The 19,006-nt window shown below is 41.9% G+C and overlaps 1 protein-coding gene across 2 annotated transcripts; it reads left to right on the top strand.

The window, feature by feature from the left end:
* The first annotated feature begins 22 nt into the window (after positions 1–22).
* Positions 23–18,701, top strand: PM20D1 (peptidase M20 domain containing 1). Of its 2 annotated transcripts, XM_053393348.1 has the most exons (13): positions 23–409; positions 5,350–5,436; positions 6,253–6,488; positions 7,388–7,474; positions 8,899–9,032; positions 10,375–10,494; positions 11,773–11,848; positions 13,221–13,282; positions 13,692–13,770; positions 15,695–15,766; positions 16,262–16,430; positions 17,047–17,146; positions 18,086–18,701. In XM_053393348.1, the coding sequence occupies exons 1-13, from the start codon at positions 127–129 to the stop codon at positions 18,210–18,212; spliced, it is 1,632 nt and encodes a 543-aa protein (XP_053249323.1). In that variant the 5' UTR covers positions 23–126; the 3' UTR covers positions 18,213–18,701. The 2 variants fall into 2 exon arrangements, with proteins under 2 accessions (XP_053249323.1, XP_053249324.1); XM_053393349.1 differs by lacking the exon at positions 17,047–17,146 and having other exon boundaries at positions 18,086–18,207.
* The last annotated feature ends 305 nt before the right edge of the window (positions 18,702–19,006 follow it).

The following is a 19,006-nucleotide window of genomic DNA, read 5'->3' as shown; positions in this document are numbered from 1 at the left end:
TTGTGTTGCCTAGCCATTTTTTTTATTTTAGGAGGGAGCCGAGTCCCACTGAAATCTCGAGGAACTCGATAAACGCTTCGAGCCCACACCGGCGGGGAGTCTTGTGATGAGTAACCAGCTCCATTAATGATTCGCAGGGGGACGCGCCGATCTCCGAGGGACCCCGAGCGGAGGCCAGAAGGCGCCAAGATGGCGGCGCTGAGCGGCCGAGCGCGAGGGGCTCTCTGGGTGGCTTTGCTGGCCCTGTGCGGGACTGTGCTGGCCCTGCTGGCCGTCGTCCTGGTCCGGACCTACGCCCCGCGAAGCCCCGCGCCGTCTCCGGAGCTCTGGGCGCGGAGGAGCCGGCAGCAGCGCCTGGAGCCCTCGTTTAGTCCCCAAGAGCGGCGGGAGCTCAAAGAGGCGCTGCAAGGTAAACTCAACACAAGTCAATAAAATGGGTCGAGGGGCCGAAGAAGCGGCGGCGGGAGCTGCTTCCCTCAGAGTAAAAGTTGCACGGTCTCCTAAGGAAGAGGGTGCAGGAGGGGCAAAGCAGCGTTGCCGTTTGGGTAGGACTTCGGGGCACAGTTCGGCAGAAGGAGAAGAAGGGTCGCCAAACGTAGCTGGGCTGCACACTGCCTCATTTTGAAGTAAAGTACATAATGCAAGTCAAACATGGGAGCCTGGGGCTCCAGGGGTCGCTGCAGTTCCCATCATTGCTGACCAGCTTTTCGCGCTGGCCGGGGCTGCTGGGAGTTGGAGTTCAGTGGGTCAGACCCATTTTTCCCTGTCAGATCTGAACCTCAGTTGCACCGCTGGAGCCAAAACGGCGTTTCAGAGTGGGGCAAGTTTTTGTGAGATTTCTGAAAGAGGAATGACGGCATGTTTCACGTGGACACCCCATTCTCAACTTATCTTCTCTTTGCTCGTTTTGATGGGAGTAACCCTTCCAAGTAAAGCACGCTTAGGATTGCAGCCTCGTTTTAGCTTCCGGTTTATGATTCGGCTATCATATTTATGGGGAAACAGCCTTTTCTTCAAGTAACTAAGGGGGTCCAGGAAGGGGGTGTGGGTGTGCATGGTTATTTCGAGGGGGGCGGGTTACCCTCTGGTGCTGTACTCATAGGAGTTCATAATGACTGCATTGTAGGGGGTTGGACTAGATCACCCTCAGCGTCTCGTCCAGCTTTACAGTTCTGTGAGTCTTCCCCCCTCCACCTTCAGCTACACCTGCAATTCTATACACTTATCTGAGAGTAAGTCCCATTAAACTCAGTGGGACAAACTTCTGAATATACATACGAAGGTTTGCATACCATTTAAGGCTAATCTACAATGTCTTTCTTTCGATATCCTTTATTTGCCCCAGTTTCAACCAACAGAAGTGTGTGTGGCTTGAGAAAGCAAAGCACTTGTGAAAAGGCAGAGCATGGACTTGCCATAGTTTCCGAGTTAGTGTGGGAATCAAAAGATTTGGTCATGGTAATGTGATGTATATTGAAAACTACTGATGATTTTTTCAGCCAGCCGTCAATTTGCTGTACAGCCCCCATATTAACATTATAGTAGCTGAATATTTACTGTTCTTTATACAGTGGTACCTCGGGTTACATACGCTTCAGGTTACAGACTCCGCTAACCCAGAAATATTACCTCGGGTTAAGAACTTTGCTTCAGGATGAGAACAGAAATCGGGCTCCGGCAGCATGGCAGCAGCAGGAGGCCCCATTAGCTAAAGTGGTGCTTCAGGTTAAGAACAGTTTCAGGTTAAGAACGGACCTCCGGAACGAAGCAAAGTAACCCGAGGTACCACTGTATTACACACAAAACTATGGAATCACAGCTTGCATTCTCCTCTGCAGAGTGAACAATAGGATTCACAGACTCAATGGTTTTTAGCACCACCACAGTGCAAAAACCTGGATGCTCATATTTTTTACAGATTCCCCCCAAATACACCATTAGATCATAGGGTTGTATAAAGTAGACCCATTGAAATTAATAGACATGGCAACTTAGGTTTTTTAATTTCAGTGAGACTGCTCTGGGTAGGATTATCATGAGCTACAACCCAGTGCAGTGCAGTGCATTGTAAAAATTGTGCATCCATCACTTTCTGCAATAATGTATTCCATTATACCCAGTTGTGGGATGCTACTTAAGGCCTTCCCCCCAGGAAAATCCACTGTTTACTGCTGGATTGGAACAAACATCAATCAGTTTTTCTGCAAATTGACATTTGTTCCAATCCAGTGCTAAACAGCAGGTTTCCCCAGGGAAAATAGCAGGGAAAACTGCTTGGACTTGTGTGTAGAAAACACTGGGCAAGCAGAAAACTTCTCCGACTTATGCTTTCTAGGCACAGGACTGTGGACGAATCCTTAGTTGGACTATCCTTTGTGCTTTCTTGCACAGCAGTACATGATCATTGGGCTTATTGAGTATTTCTAGTGTCTATAACATGAAATCAACAGATTTGTGGTTCATGTCTGAGAAGTGAGCGGCTTGAAGACAGGGTGGTTTTGCATTTATTTTGTTTCCCAATATGTTTCTTTTAAAGGCTTGATTTTATCTACATATAGTTTGTTGCAATGACATTGGATTGTGTAAACAATATGTTATCCTTCAGTCTACCCATGCTTGAATCTTACAGTTACAAGAAAACAACTTAGGAGGCTTGTTTGCAGTATACATACAGTTTCTGTATGGGAAATAGCCATGTGGGAGGAGCCTGATAGTGAGGACGTGTGTCTTTTCTGTTTAGCCAATCCTTGATATTTCTAGTTATCTTGTTCTTAATGATAAGCTTATCTTTTTAGTCAAGGTACATTTATTATCTACTGCCAATGTCAATAAGTTCAATCTGGTCATTATGCTATGAATGTACCAGAACTCTGGAGGTTTTATTTATTTTGAATATTCATATGCTATTTAAGAATTTCGCAAATCCAGAGTCACGTACTAAAAATCCAACTAGCTAAAAGAATAAATATGTACAATTTAAATAATCAACCGCAGTTGGTAGAAGCAGAATGAAATACAGATCAGATCAAAATCAGACAAAAAGTCAGAACTACAGATCGCATATTAAAAACGTTGGAGCTTTTTTAGTTATAAATGTGCTATCTAAATGATGATGATGATGTTGGTGCTTCATGGATCTGTCTGACAAGGATGTCTCACACACATGACACAGCCACTGAAAAGCCATTTTCCAAGTCACCATCTAACTAGCTTCTGAATGTGAAGGCACCTGGAGCTTGGACTCCAATGCAGATTTGGGCAAGTTCATGTGGGCATTTTCATATAAGAAAAATCATTTCTTTGGGTACTCTGTCCCCCAGCTGTTTAAGCATTAAAGGTCCCGCCTTTTCTCTCTCTCCATCAAACTGACTTCAATTTGTGCAGCGTCAGTATGTCTACTAGATTATAAACCTTTCTGGCAGCTCTCTGTCTATTTTATTTATTGTGTAGTAGTCAGTGGAATTTTAAACACATAATAAATAATAAGATGGCATTTTATAGTTCCTGATCTTCCTGTATTTAAGTACCTTTGAAGAATGTTGATTTGTTGAGCCATGGACGTAGAATTTATACCATGTAATTGTGGGAAAACAAGTTAGTTTCTGAAGTCACAAATGCAATGATGAAATCAGGTGGAAAAGGTATTCATTTCTTCAAAGTAAATGTTTCTGTCTCAGGCTTCTTCATAGAGTGACCGATGGTAATTCTGGAGAGCAAAATTATAGCCTGTCTGCATTTTGTGACTTTAGCCTTTAGCCTTTTTCTTTGTTGCTCACTGAAATTTGGTGCTTCTACTTTTCTGGCTGCCTGTCATACAGCGCTGTTCTCCGTTTATTTGCTCTTTGAATGTCTGCCAAAAACATATTAATTTTGTTCGCATCAATCAGTTAATATATAATGTATCTTTATTGTTGTTATTATTATTTCTCAGTCACTTTATTCACAGAAGTGAGCCAAAGCAACTTACAACAAGGTATACACATTAAAACCAATTACAGTACGATTGCATCTAATGCAGGGGTTCGGTTCCAAGAGCTCTGCGTATACACAAAAACCTGTTTACTCAAACCCTTGGAACCACCCACAGACATCTCCAGCCTTCTGGAGCCAGCACAATCAGCTTGCCTTTCCCAGTAAGTAAGGCTTTCAAATTTATTTCCATACTGGGGAAACCTTGCATATGAGTCAGTTCACATGGGGAGAGGTGGTCCTTGAGATATTGCAGTTCTTAGCTGTTTAAGGCTTTATAGGTCAAAACCAGCACTTTGAATTGGACCCGGAAACTAATAGGCTGCCAATCTGCCTATTAGTTGGCATTATATGCTCAAACCATCTTGCCTCAGTGAGCAACCTGGCTGCTAAATTCTGCACCAGCTGAAGTTTCTGAACCGTCTTCAGAGGCAGCCCCATTTATAACACATTGCAGTAATCGAACCTAGAGGATACCAGAGCATAGACAACATAAGTTAGGGTATCCCTGTCCAGATAGGGGTGCAGCTGGGCCATCAGCCAAAACTGATGGAAGATACTCTGTGCCACTGAGGCCACCTGAGTCTCAAGCAACAGCAAAGGATTCAGAAGTGCCCCCAAGCTGCATACCCACTCCTTCAGAGGAAGTGTAACCCCATCAAGAACAAGCAACCTCCCATCCATCTGGTCTAAGTAACCACCCACTAACAGTGCCTTAGTTTATCTGGATTGAGCTTCAGTTTGTTGGCTCTCGTTCAGTCCATTGCCGAGGCAAGACATCAGTCCAGCACGTCCACTGCCTCACCTGCAGTGGTAATTGAGAAGTAAAACTGTGTCATTGGCATACAGGTGACAACGTACTCCAAAACTCTGGATAACCCCACTCAGTGGTTTCATGTAGATATCAAATATAGGTACATGTGATCCAAGACCCTGCCAATGAAATAATGTGGATTGTGGGTGGGTGCAGATTCCACTTCATTCATTTGTATTACTGTCTATATGAAAATGAAACGTGATTCAAGATGTACAGACATCTTCTTGCTTAGTGGAGTCTGGGGATCTCACTCAGCCACTTGATCAGGGGCACCATTTGCACATCTAAATGTGTGATCCTGCACATCATTCAGCAATGCAACAGAACTCCAGACACAGCTGCCATTCACAATATTCTCAGAAATATTGTAACTGTCTTCTTGGGAATGACATTTGCAGGCTCTGTCAGCCCACTGGTAATGGCACTTCTAATCCTTTGAATAGGCATCTTGACAGCCTTTACATTATTTTGCAGGGAAGGAGAGTTTATCACATTGCACTGTTGTTTTAATAATTGCCTGTCTGAGAAAGTCACGAAATCTCTTCTTTTATATTTTATGTAAGGTGCCATCAGAATGCAAACAGTTTCCTTCTCAGCAAATGATCAAAATACAACAGCCCTGGCAGAATTTGAGCCATATATTCGTAAAGGTATTTGAACTTAAATTCCTTCTTTTAACTAGCAAATGGGCATTAACTTAATAGAGTATCTAATCTTTGCGTCGTAAAAGAAGAGTCTTTATCCACAAAACTAAAGTACTAAGCTGACAAAAATGTGATTTATTATTGAGTAGAATGCAAGTTAATGAACCGAAACAGCTGTGGAACTTTTAAATACAGGTTTCTACAATTGTAAATAAATCCTTCTTTTTTAAAAAAAGTATTTATATCTTTGTGATAAATTACACAAAAGGATTGCATCTCAATGGTTGAGTGTGCTTTGCTTACAGAACGTGCCAGTACAAACCCTAGTATCTCTGTGTAGGCCTGGGAAAGACCTCTGTCCCCATGTGAAGACCTTTGAGCACTTGACATATACTCTTAGTACGGTAATAAATGCAGGAGCTACAGTTGTTATGCGAGAGTAGATTAATGTAGTGTGGTTTTGGCCTTATACGTTTCATGGCCAATACCAGTCAAACAAGCAAAATTACTAGGTGCTCAGAAAAGATTGAAATTATATTAAGATTAGCTTTCATAGTTGTTGTTGTTTACTTTATCCTTTTGTTTGCTTTAAACTCTGTTCCTCCACCCCATAGGGTGGTGGGACCAGCAAGAGATGTGTGCTATGCCTTTCCTCATCCTTCAGTTACCCATTTCCTGAAATATACCAGCCACTATAATATACCAACTGTTGCACCGAATACCAAAGGTTAATATGTCCCCATTGATTTGTCCAATCCTTAACCTCAGACTTTGGAGGAACCCTTGCTAATTTTCTTTCCCTTCTGTTTTTCTTCCCTGAAGCCTTTCCTGCAGTGTTTTCTGCAGCATTCATTAAACATGAAGTTATTGGGGAATATAGCCACCTATTCACCATCCAGGGCTCTAACGCTCAGCTGCAGCCCTACATGCTGCTTGCACATATAGATGTTGTTCCAGCTTCTCCAGACGGGTGGGACGTCAGTGACCCTTTCTCTGCTGAGGAACGTGATGGGTTTATATATGGAAGAGGAACACTCGATAACAAAAACTCTGTTATGGTATATGTATTTTGTAAATGTACCTCGTTTTGCAGGGTGGGTGGGCTGCAAAGTGTTTGTCCCACAAAGTTTGGCATGCCACATTAATGATGGTTCACTGCTTTCTGTTCACGGTGTGAGGAGAAGCATTCCCATTATTATTATTATTATTATTATTATTATTATTATTATTTTGCAAACAAACATAAATCAATTCACTTTAAAAAGAACCTTTTAGCCATATCAGTATATTTTGCTTTGCTTTAAATTGACTGCTTGGTGCACTATTTCTGTGGACACCATTGGGCCAAAGGTTGTCCTGAAAGTAGGGAGAGAAGGAAGGAGGTACAGCCAGCCAGTGGGTTGCTGCCCCTGACAATTGGAAATCAAGAAGATGATAGGAACCTGGAGACTGGTTCCAGAGGGAGCTGCCAGCTGGATAAAGTGCTGCAGCCTGAAAGTCAGCAAGCAAAGCAAGAACTGACTACCAGAGCTCATACAGAAAGTTCAGTGTGCACTACTTTCATCCAGTAAACCACTTTCCAAGTCACAGGCATTTCCACAAGACAGTTTCCTCCATTTTCTTCCAAAGAACAGGCTAAATAGATGCTCCAAAGCTTCTACATGGAATTTTTTGACAGCGTTATTATTATTTTTTAGCTCTGTGATTTGGACTTTCCCACCTTGATCTATAATCCCCTCCCAGTCAACTGACAAAGTTAAGTTTCATACAATTAAATGGTGTCTTGGTTCAATCAGAGGTTAGTACAATGCCATTGGATTCTCAAATCCCACCCTCTACTCTGGGACAAAACCAGTCCTTCATGCTGCCCCACAACAATTGCTGTTAATATGGAACAGGTTCTGTAACCAAGGTGCTAAATAGACAGTGCTTAACATTTTATTTTTTTATTCCTCAGGGGATTCTGCATGCTCTAGAATTCTTACTGAGACGAAATTACAGACCTCACAGGTCTTTCTATATTGGCCTTGGGCATGATGAAGAGGTATTCTATGTGTCTTTAATTTCCCCCGTATTTATTTATTTTAGATTCCAAAGGCTGAAACAGTAGATACTGAACTTGAGTGGGTCAGCCTGCTGCTCTTTTTACATGGAGACTCCTTAATGGTGTTGTGCTGTCCTGATAAAAGGTTTTCCATGCACTGCAGTGGTAGGTGCCTATTGACTAGTCAAGTGTCGTCAGCATAGGAATATGGATTTTGCTTTGCATAGGGGGAAGAATATGTATTTTTTGTGTTGTTTAACATTACAATTCTGTATCCGGCCCCACACTGCCCCCAATTAACAAAAAAAAGTAAAAGTTTTGAGGGTTAGGAGCTTGTCTTCACTGCGTTTACAATTTGATGTAATAATAGAAGCTATATTGAAATGTATGGATTTGTTATTAGAGTTTGTTGGATTATGTTACTTGTACTACTTGCATTGCATAAAATTGAGTATGTTCTAGCCCGGGCTGGGGAACCTTTTTGACTCTGGGTGCCAATTCCTCATCAGGATTGGCTTCATATGTCAAATGTGACTGGTGGGTGGGGTTGCTGACCTGTCCAATATCATGACATCACATATTGGCAGGTGAGCAAGGCCACTTGCCTGTCAAAATCCCTCCTGTTTGGGCATTGTAAGTCTCCCTTGCTTCCCCTTTAAACCTAGAGTCAAGGGTTTAAAAGAGAAACACAGGAAGACTTGCACAGTGCCCTTGGAAGCAGCCTGGAGGGTGCTTTTGCCAAGTGCTTTAAGATGCTTTTACCTGCAAGACACACCTCTTTCCTCTCCCTTTCCTGTCACTTGTCAGAGAAGGCAGAAAAAGAGGTGGGTTTTGCAAGCAAAGGAAGGAATTACTCCAGTTCTCTGCCTTTGTTTGAGACTGGGAAGACTTGAAAAAGATTTGCAAGTGTCTCCTCTTTTAAGTGCCCAATCCTGTGCCGAACTCAGTTCCCTCTTTAACAGAGAATATTTCCCCTGCTGGATAAAGGATCACCCAGGCAATATAGGATTAAACCCTGGCCTTCCGCCCATCAGCTGACATTGCCAGTAATGTCAGCTAATGGCTGGGTAGACATGGTTTGGTGAAACGACCCTGGTGGGCCATGATTGGCCTGGAAGCTGGAGGTTCCCTAACCTTGTGTTAGCCTAATGGCTGCTACACTTGAGGAATTAAGTGCCACAATTTACCTCTGAGTGCAGGCCGATAGCAAGATTCAGCAAATAATATATTGGAATGAAATTAGTTCATTAGGTGCAAGGTTAAATGGTTTGGAGCACCACACATCAATTGCTCACTCCAGTAGGGGTGTGTGTGTGTAACCTGTATAGCAATTGTCTTTTTCCACTGAAGCACTGGGTGCTTATTGCTGCCTGAGACAGAATGAGATGACATTTGGTGAGATGACTTTGTTGTGGGCTTTTCAGGTGGGGGGTCAAAAAGGAGCCATGAAGATTGTGGCTGAATTGGAATCTAGAGGAATTCAACTTTCTTTCGTGCTTGATGAAGGAAGCTTCATCTTTGATGGTATTGTCACTGGAATAGAGAAACCAGTAGCTTCGTAAGTAAGAAATGATGAGAACTTTCCACGATAAATGCAATTGCTGCTCTTGTTAAACAATTGGGAGTCAAACATTGTTCCTGATCTACTTGGAGTGTGTGGAATCAACAATCTAAGTAAATCTTCACCTAAGTTTTGCCTATCTGTGCTGTTGAGCAGGGCCATCTTTACCTGGGGGTGCAAGGGGTGCGGGGCACCCAGGCGCCGAATTCTGGGGGGCACCAGGTGCCCACCGCTGAAGCTGCCTAAGCTTTAACTATCTACCTGCTATGAAATAAAAAATAATTTTGATCAAGCTAGAAAACAAAATACATATAATATATACCTAGGTATTACCGAAATGTATGCCTACTATTTCACTAAAGGACTTTCGACTGTGTGCGCTCATTTACCAAAGATGCGCTGCGCCAGCAGTGGCACTTGTCAGATTTGACGGCGCTTGTCATTCACAACCGCGGCGCTTGTCAGACTCAATGACAGTGCTTGTCATTCTCAATGGCGCCGTGCACGCGAAGTTAACTCTTACATCAAAATATTATGTTACATATTGTATTGAGCTGCTATGTGGCAGCGGGGTCAGTGGCACCTTTGACACGACTGATCTCGCGCCGCCTGCCTGCCAGTCGTGTCAAAGGTGCTGCTGACTCCGAATGAAACATTGCAAATTGAATTTAATTCCATCACTTACAGTTCAAATTCGTATTGAGAAATTGTTTTTAAAAATGTTTATTTTCGCTAATTGTCGGCATTTTCTTTGACTAACTACTTAGTACTTAGGGCTCTACTACAGATGTGTTTCAGCACGTGATTTTAGTTTTCCATGTCTGCAAAAATGCGCCTAGAGAGCACTATGCATTCCGCGAGCTGCTTTTTCCCTTAATTTCGGGGCTAAACTAAATTTGGGGGCACTGGGTGGATCTTTGTATCCCGGCAGTGTATATGCTAAAGACAGCCTTGCTGTTGATTATTACAAAAGTATACTGCGCCTCATCTTCTTTTAGGGTCAGTATAACTAATTAACCTATGTAATGTGAGTGTCTCATAGGAATAGCCCCCAGCTATAGAGTACTATGTGCTAGTAAACAGGTCCTAGTTTAGGATTCTTACCACTTCCTCTTCCTGGGCACTACTGCTGAAAGGGGAATGGTAGCCAGGTGATGGAGAAAATTGATCTTGGGTAGGTGTGGGGTTTTCCAGAGCTGAGGGAGCCAAAGGGACATTGACAAGGGATCCTACTGTGCTGCATGGCATAGCAGGGATGTCAAAATGGTTGTCTAACTAGAAGATAGGGGGGAATTCTTACATCCTGAATCTAAATAATTGATTTCCCCCAACTTATCAGAATAGGTATCACAGAAAAGGGTGCCATTACAGCAAATTTCACTGTGACATCAGAGCCTGGTCATTCTTCTGCACCACCTAAAAGGACAAGTATTGGTATTCTTTCTGAAGCATTAGCCAAGTGAGTATTTTCCTTTCCTGGTAATAGTGAAATCCTATATGTGTCTAGTTAAAAATAAGCTCCATTCTGATTGTAGCCTAGAGATGTTACATAAATTATTTTGCTCTGTAGTGCCTTGAGTTGCCAGTTCAATATTTCAGAAATAAGGGACACTAATGGTTATAGAACACTATGTTGGACTGAGTGCTCACTGGAAGGACATATCCTGAAGCTGAGGCTCCAATACTTTGGCCACCTCATGAGAAGAGAAGACTGGAAAAGACCCTGATGTTAGGAAAGATTGAGGGTACAAGGAGAAGGGGACGGCAGAGAATGAGATGATTGGACAATGTTCTCGAAGCTACGAACATGAGTTTGACCAAGCTGCGGGAGGCAGTGGAAGACAAGAGTGCCTAGTGTCCATGGGGTCACGAAGAGTCGGACATGACTAAACGACTAAACAACAACATGCATATTTAAGTCACATGTTCTCCTTATTTAAGCGTGCAAATCATCTGAGGAGACAAACCTGTTTGTTGAAATCTACCAGAATTCTAAATGGGGCTGCTTTTGCTGTAGCCCAAGAGTTATGGAGCTCCCTCCCAAACAGAAACTGCTGGTGCCTACAGACTTTTAGAAGGCAATGCAAATGCTTTTTAGAAGCATATTTAGAAACCTGTTGCAGTAGAATGTGTATGTATGGTTTTATAATACATACTGATGATATAGTGGGGAAGAGGTTTATGTGTGCCTTTACTGAGGGAGGGCTTAGTTTGATTTTTAGAAAACCTACCACCAGCACTTGTGATGAGCCTGGAACTGTTGCACATTTAGATCCAGCCATAGAACACCTTCCAGCGTCTTGCCACACATTCTGTTTGCTTAAGACTGTTCCTGTTCCTCGGTATATGGATAAGCGTTGGTTTTGCATGGGAAATGGACAGTAAGAAAACAGTGCCTCACATAATGTTGAAGACGCACTGCAGTGGTCTTTTACCCTCCTCCATTCAGATTGTGACATGATCTCTTCCCAGTTTAAACATGAAATAAATCTGATTTATAGCACATCTTCCTGAGAATTTCCTCCAGCTTTCAAATTATCACTGACACAGCTTCTGTTTTGAAATCTAACATCATCATGATACTTATCTGTAGCAGAAACTAAAGTAGCAATTTTAAGATGACTAAGACATTGCAGACTTTTGCCTAAATTCATGAATCAAAGTAATAGGAGTGAAGCCTGTTTATTTTTCGTCTTGCATTTGATAGTTACAATCACATAGCTGTTTGTTGTTAAAGGTTGGAGCAGCATCCCATGCCCAATCTGTTTGGTCATGGGCCTGAAACCCTGATGTTTGAGCAATTGGCACCAGATGTAAGTATTCAACAATATGTACTCTTTCATGTGATTTCAGTGAAGTGACCTTAAATTTTCAGTGATAACATTAGATTTCTTATGATTTTCAAAACTTGTTGCTAGTCAGAGTTCTAGAATTTTCAGAGTCATTCCCAATTGATAGAGTTCATAGCAACTTTCCATCCCCCCCCCCCCCCGCCAACAGGTTTCATTCTGCCACAGCGGCTCAGTTCCCACATAACATCAAAGCCTCATTTACAGTTATAGTTCTCATGTACTCCCACAATCATACACGTTTTCTTCACTTTCTTCCTACTTTGATCAAGCCATAGTTTGTCATTATTTGAGTAATCAAACTATTGTGGAGGAAGCTCGGTTTTTGAATGTAATCCGTTCCAGAAGTCTGTTCAACTTCCAAAACGTTCGAAAACCAGGGATCAAAGGGTTGTCAGCAAGTTCAATGGGGAAAATTGAGAAACGTGCCTTGGAAGCCATCCGACTTCTGAAGCGCATTCGAAAACAGAAGCATTCCCTTCCAGGTTTTTGGTATTTGGCTTCTGAAAACTTTCAGCAGCTGAGACATTCGAAAACCAAGGTTTGACCGTACTTTTCTTCAAACCAGGGCAACTTTAAACTGTTGTTTGGAAGGCAAGCACAAGCTATAGTATGGCAGTTTGAATTAAACAGCAAAGTATACTTTGATCCAACTGGAAACTCATTGAAGCATGGGGGTGCAGAGTTAGCATGGGAGTCGTCCCCATACTGCTGAAACATGCTTTGTTACTTGGAGCAAGCTAATATCAGCTACTTGGTGGAAAGGTTGTTTAATAGGAAGGTTGTATTGCATTGGAAAGCTTCATTGCAGTTGCTTTTTGTGTAACTTGTCCAAGGTCAGTGCCACAAGCGGCATCCTAGATCCACTGATGGAGGAAGAGGGGTGCGGGGGGGAGCGCACCACCCCCCGGCAGCGCAAATCCGGTGGGATGCCATCGCGGCTGCCCCCTTGCTTGCACTGGGCGCCACGCCCCTGGGACGTGCACCAGCCCCAACCCCGCCTGCTCTCCGCTCCCCGGTGCCGGAGCATGAACTCCACCACTGCCTAGATCTCTGGCGGGTTGTGCTTGCAACCCTATCCTTGTAGAGTTATTGGTTTGATCCACAAACTTTTCCCTTCTCCTACGTGTTGCTTCTATGTGCACAGTTCTCTTCCTGCCCCCTACCCACACAGCTCTTCCATTGGCCTCTCTCCTGCATACAGGAAAGTTCTAAAGTGCACTTAGAAGACTACTTCAACATGGTTGGTTTTTTTAAAAAATGTTAAATCAGAAGAAACCATTCTCTTAATCCAGACTTGCTGATGTGTACTGCTTTTCTCCCCTTTGCTTTTCAGTTCAGCTTCCCTCTAAATATCATTATGTCAAATTTGTGGCTGTTTGGACCACTTGTTGGAAGGTAAGAAAGAAACATGATATTTCGTCACATTTTTATTACAGCAACAAGAGCTTTCCTATGCTGGGATACCGCAGGAGAGCATGCTGCCACTACACAATTTTTTAAAGCATTTTACTTTAAAAGTTTGCAAAATAATAAGTCCATGAGGGTGTGGGGAGGTGCATATCACAAGCAGAAACAATATTCAGTAAAGTGCCCACTTCATGAAGCAATTGCAAAGAAATGAATGGACAGTGGTTAAAATGCAACCATACTCTTAAATGCAACCTCAATGGAAGATGCACAAAAAATGAGAAACAAATGTACATTTATTGATTTAAAATATTGGTATTGACTTATGGAATGCAGAATCCTACATTAATTTACTTCTAATCTCTAAGAACTTTGTGTCATCTAAATCTTTACATAGATTTCTTGAACAGACGCCTACCACCAATGCCTTAGTTCGGACTACCACTGCAATCACTATGTTTCATGCAGGAGTCAAGGTACTGTAGTACGAATTCATTGAATTTTCCATAAAGTGTAATGAGGGTCTAAATTTCTCAGAACTACATTTTCAGCTTTCAATATTACTAGTACCAGTGAATTATAGGAATACAAATCCGTTTCTTTCCCCCTGAATGATAAATTCTCCTCCCATGCTGAATATTCACTGCTGGCATTGTCCCATGAACTAAGAATGTCAATTCGATTCATGCCCTCTTAGTATGGGATTTGTTATTGATGGTGGCTTGTCCTCAGAATGGCTTAGTTTCTAGAACTAGTAGAGCAGAAAGCTTTCGCTTCAGTCAGTCCCTGCAAGAGGGGAGTTTTACTAAAATAGAACTTCATGATCACAGTATTTTAGCTCCTATGGCAAGTTGGTGAGAGAGCCATTCCATACATTTCATAGCAAGAAACCTGGTTAGCTGTTCGGTGCACATCACCCAGCCAGTCAGTGTTCTCTTTATCAATGTTTCTGTACTGTAATTGAAACTGTTATTTGTAACATCCACACTTAGCATTAATAGGTGTAACCTTAAAAAACTTGCACATGAGGTCCCCAAAATGTAACAGAGGAAGAGCTCTTGAGCTTGCCAGAACAGTGAAAGTGGTTTATTAGTGGCTTTTACTTGATGTGATAGTTAAAGAGTGACACCCAGAGGTAGACTGAGATACAGTAGGCTTTGCTTTTATCATTTTTCTGTTGCTTTAAAACTGTCTCCCAAACGACACATGATGGTGACAAAGCTGTTTCTTTAAATGGAGGTCTGCCTCAATCATGTGTGGCATGCAGGTATTTGAGTTAAATCACAAAGGGGTGCATGAGGAGGTGGCTGAACCCGCATCCCTTCTTCCCAACTGCTTTACTCTCAGGTGGGCTCACTTGTGATATTGGAATCTGGAAGGTGGAAAATAACAACTTTGGGTTGTGGAGGGGTGAACTGAGGAGGAAAGTGCACCTGCATGTAACCACCTTATGCACCTTAAAACCACATCTCCCCTATTTTATGCATGATTTGATCAGACCCATATTTAAAGAGACAGATCTGTTCTCAAGTATAGCTGTGCCATGTGGTTCCAAGTGCCCTGTGTAAATGCAGTAGTTCAGTGTACTGTATAGCAAAGAACAGATCTGTATAGTTAAACTGATTAATTTAAGCTTCATGTCTTAAATAACTTTTGGCAACAAGTCATAATGAAACTGGATTAGCCATTATACACTTTCTGCAACAAGTTTGATTGTTGCTTCTAAAAATATTGCAATAGCACTATGTACTTTTTACCTTACATTTATAATTGAAGCCATAGTCATTTGACCATTCAAAAAAATTGTACATTTTCATTTGCCATGCATTCCTCACCTGGTAACGTGATTCTCCCTCAAGATAAAGCTGCACCTTCCAACAGCCCTTTGAGAGGATAAGGGGAAAAGTCAGTTTAGCACACACTCCTTGACCATGCTTTCGAATACTGAGATATGAGCAGCTCCCATATTTTCTCTTCTTTCATTCTGAAATTTAGAAAGTAGACCCAAGCCTTTCTTGTATGACGGAGGAGATGCCAGTTGTACATGTACTCATTTCAGCAGGCACTTGGGCCTGCCCACCTTTTTCTAAAATAAGTGAGCTTTTCACTGCCACGCATCATAGGTCAGTGCTGCAACAAATGCATGCATGTCTAATGGATCCCTAGGTTGTCAAGGAGGAAAAGCAGACCTTCATTCAGTGGCTTAAGCAAAGAATATGAACAGTGACACTTTAGGCAAGAATTACCTTCGCATAATTATTTTGCAAGGCTGAATTAATATTGAGGACTGTGCATTGGCTTCAGAAATTACTGGTGAAATTGCCTTGGTTCTGAAGCTCATATTTTAGACTGTGGTTTGTTGTCACATGTTTAAGCCCTCTCTTTTTCTCCCCTCTCCAGTCAAACGTTATCCCCCCCTCTGCAAATGCAACTGTGAATTTCCGCATCCATTCGTCACAAACAGTTGATGAGGTATTTTATTTATTCTGAAAAGTTTGTTAAATTAACAGGTTATTGTTTCTCTCCCCCACCCACCTACCCTGGCCCTCATGTTTGGCCAGGAGACTTTAGAAGGTTTAATAATTGGTATGTCTATGGTTGTGTTCCTTTTTGCAGTTAAACCTGGTTTCCCATTCAAGAAACGTCTGAACTGGCTTGTCATCTTTTTCTGTATTTATTTAATACCTCAAAAGTGATTGGTACATTGGGGATGTATCTTTGTTGAAGGGGCCTAAAGGAGGGTCTTTTGAGGCAGTAACCCCAAACTGAATGCTTTGTATCTCTACCTATCCCATTGCGTAACAGGAAAGCAGACTTCCACAGTGAGGTCCCGAAAGGTTCCTGTCCTGATTGTGCATCTTTAGTTGGTTTGCAAAGTGTTACTTAAGAGTTTGCAATCTGTGCTAATACCATAATGGAAGTCACCTTGCTATTTTAGCTTCTTTGTTCCTTTGGGTGTGTTCTTAGGTCCTGGGCATAGTAGACAAAACAATTGATGACAAGAGAGTAAAGATAGAAATGGACAGTGCCTTTGATCCACTCCCAGTGAGCCCCTGGGACGACCAGACCTTTGGAGTGCAGGTTTTCCGCCAGACCATCCAGGATGTTTTCCCAGATGTTGGCAGTGTAGCTCCAGGTACTGGCAAATGCATTATTACTGTTTTCCCCTTCTGTTCCCACCCAACAACCTCTACTTTGTTTTCATTTTCTGAGTATTCTCTTTCTATCTTATCCCCTTCACCAGGTACGTACACACACTCACTATTAATGACTGGAAACGCTTGTTTTCCTCTCTTTCTGACCTAACATGGTGGTCATTTAAAAAGAGTCAACAGGAAACTGGCAAACAGTGTACCTCAAGTTTTTCAGGTTTACATGGAGCTGAAACCAGGCTATATATTTTCTTCTTTTAGAGCAGCTCAGTTGTTGGACTGCCCTTAATAATTTCATTCTGATCCAATTCAAAGCTACTAATTAGCTCTCCAGTCTGTTTCAAAATGTCTGCTTATGTAAAGAGTTAACATTTAAACATGACAATGGGCACAGTTTTTCTGAAATGTTCAGCTGTCTTCCATTGCTCCAATAAATAAAAGACGGAATTTTCAAAACCTCCTAAGGAAAAGTAAGGCAGATAGCTTCCAGTGCCACTCAAAGGAAGCTAGGAATCTAATTCCTGAAGTCTGTGATGCTAATGCAATATTAACTTCAACACTACCAGTTTTAATTTTTCAAAATACTGATTTCTCCTCCAGGTATATGTATTGCTAACACTGACAGCAGACACTATGTCAACCTTACAAATGCTATTTATCGATTTAATCCAGTGATGTTTAAACCCGAAGATTTGCCAAGGTACAGTATTCTACTTGACAATTTCTTCCTAGTGAAAACACCAGATGAGAACTAGCAAAACGAATGAGACATGGCAACTGAAACTTGGCAGAGAGCAACACTTCTAAAATGCCCATAGTGTTTCCCTACTAGTCCGAAGAAATAGAGGGAGGGCTAGATCCTGTACCTGTCCTTATAAAAAGCAGATTGGAATTGAAGCATCTCTTTAGGACCTCATTTCTGTTATGACATTGCTTGGGCTGCAGATATGTAACACTTCCTGGCTGTAGTTGGAAATAGGGCTCCTATATAATAGGCAACCATTTATTTATTTATTTATTTATGAATGAATGAATGAATGAATATTCCAATCATTTTAGGATTTCCTTTAGAACTCCCCTAATAGGTAGTATTCAGAACTGAGCTGCGATTGAATCTTTTATTAATAATGTAGAAGCTCAAGACTAGTCAGGTATAAAGTAATAAAATACTTGTTTTTCTAATCTCTCACAACAAGTTTTATATGTGGTTAGTTCATTTTAGCCACACTTCATTGGTACACAGTAAAAGGGAATGAAGTGACAAATCAGTTTCATCTATATGCCTTAGTAAACCCAAACATATCTCACCCACTCCTTGGCTTCTGTTGTAATGGAGCTGGCTAGGACTCCAGGTCAGTGGGCTGGTATGCATCCCAACTTTCTACTCTCTTGTTTCTTTTTCAAAAGCTACCAGTCTAAGTCCAGCTGACTTATGGACCATCTGCTATCTTGGAATAAGCATCCTTGTGATAAATAGGAGTCGTATCACATATAACTTTGTGGCTAGAAAAGCCCTTGTAAGGGATCGTAGCATGTTTCAGTCTTTTGTGGAGCATAATACAATATCCCTGTTACACAATTATTTAACCTATTATAACCTTAACCCCATTGCTGCTTCTCTCTTTTTCCCCCCAATCAGGTTCCACGGGTTGAATGAACGAATATCTATTGAAGGTTATGAAAAGCAAGTGCAATTTATCTTCCAACTGATTCAAAATTCTGATATCAGCCAATCCACAGAGCCACATGCAAACCATGAGTTGTAAAAACAAAATAGGAAGGCTTCTGTGAGCATTACTAGGAATCAGAATTGCACAAAAATGCTACATGTTGCTGTCAGTTTTGGAACATAGCATACAAATTTTAAGTCGCAAGACTATTGTACCGCACTCCAAGCAGTTGTGAAATATAAAAGCAAGCATAGAACAAATCACTTTGGATCAAAATGAACATATTGAACTTATGCTATGTTGTATTCAGTAGTGGGCTGTGTGGGTGGTACTATGTTGCTTCTCCAGCTTCCCAACAGCATGGGGCACTGCCACTTACCAAGAGGAAGAGGGATGCAGCGCATGGTGGCAGGAGTGTCAGATCGGCTTAGCTGCCGCACACCAATCTCTCCATGCCTCAACTCCTTTTCCATGCCGTTGGGAAGCCAGGAGAGCAATGCAGCCTCACTGTTGCCACCTGCAGGCCACTACTGCAGATATTGGAGCCCAGAAAATATTATTGCTGTATAGAGCTTACATCCTAAAGATTATTGCACTGTTCCCTTAAATGGAAGGTAGAGTGGTTCTCTGTAAAGAGGGCAAAAGATCGGACTAGATCATCCAAATGGTCCCTTCCAACTCTACAATTCTGCGATTCTAAGTGAGTTATCAATCTGGAGAGATTCTCTGGAGAGATTCTTTTACAAAGGAATATTGTGCTGCTATTCCTGTCAATCCCTGCCTGCCTGTCCCTTGCTTCTGTGAAAAAGGAATCACTTTAATCCTACCCTTTCCAAATACCACTGCCTTTATATCTTTTTTCCCCTTCCATTCCCCTAAATCAACCATAG

This window comes from Podarcis raffonei, chromosome 6, assembly GCF_027172205.1.
Source record: "Podarcis raffonei isolate rPodRaf1 chromosome 6, rPodRaf1.pri, whole genome shotgun sequence".
NCBI lineage: Eukaryota > Metazoa > Chordata > Lepidosauria > Squamata > Lacertidae > Podarcis > Podarcis raffonei.
The sequence above is the reverse complement of the archived record's forward strand: the minus strand, read 5'-3'. Positions and strand labels throughout refer to the sequence as shown.

What these genes read in the sequence shown, in the direction of transcription:
- PM20D1 (XM_053393348.1), top strand. Translation starts at nt 127, where the DNA reads ATGATTCGCAGGGGGACGCGCCGATCTCCGAGGGACCCCGAGCGGAGG. An exon ending in TTGAGCAATTGGCACCAGAT is followed by an intron (nt 11,849 to 13,220) that starts GTAAGTATTCAA and finishes TTTGCTTTTCAG; the next exon opens with TTCAGCTTCCCTCTAAATAT. An exon ending in TGTTGGCAGTGTAGCTCCAG is followed by an intron (nt 16,431 to 17,046) that starts GTACTGGCAAAT and finishes TTTCTCCTCCAG; the next exon opens with GTATATGTATTGCTAACACT.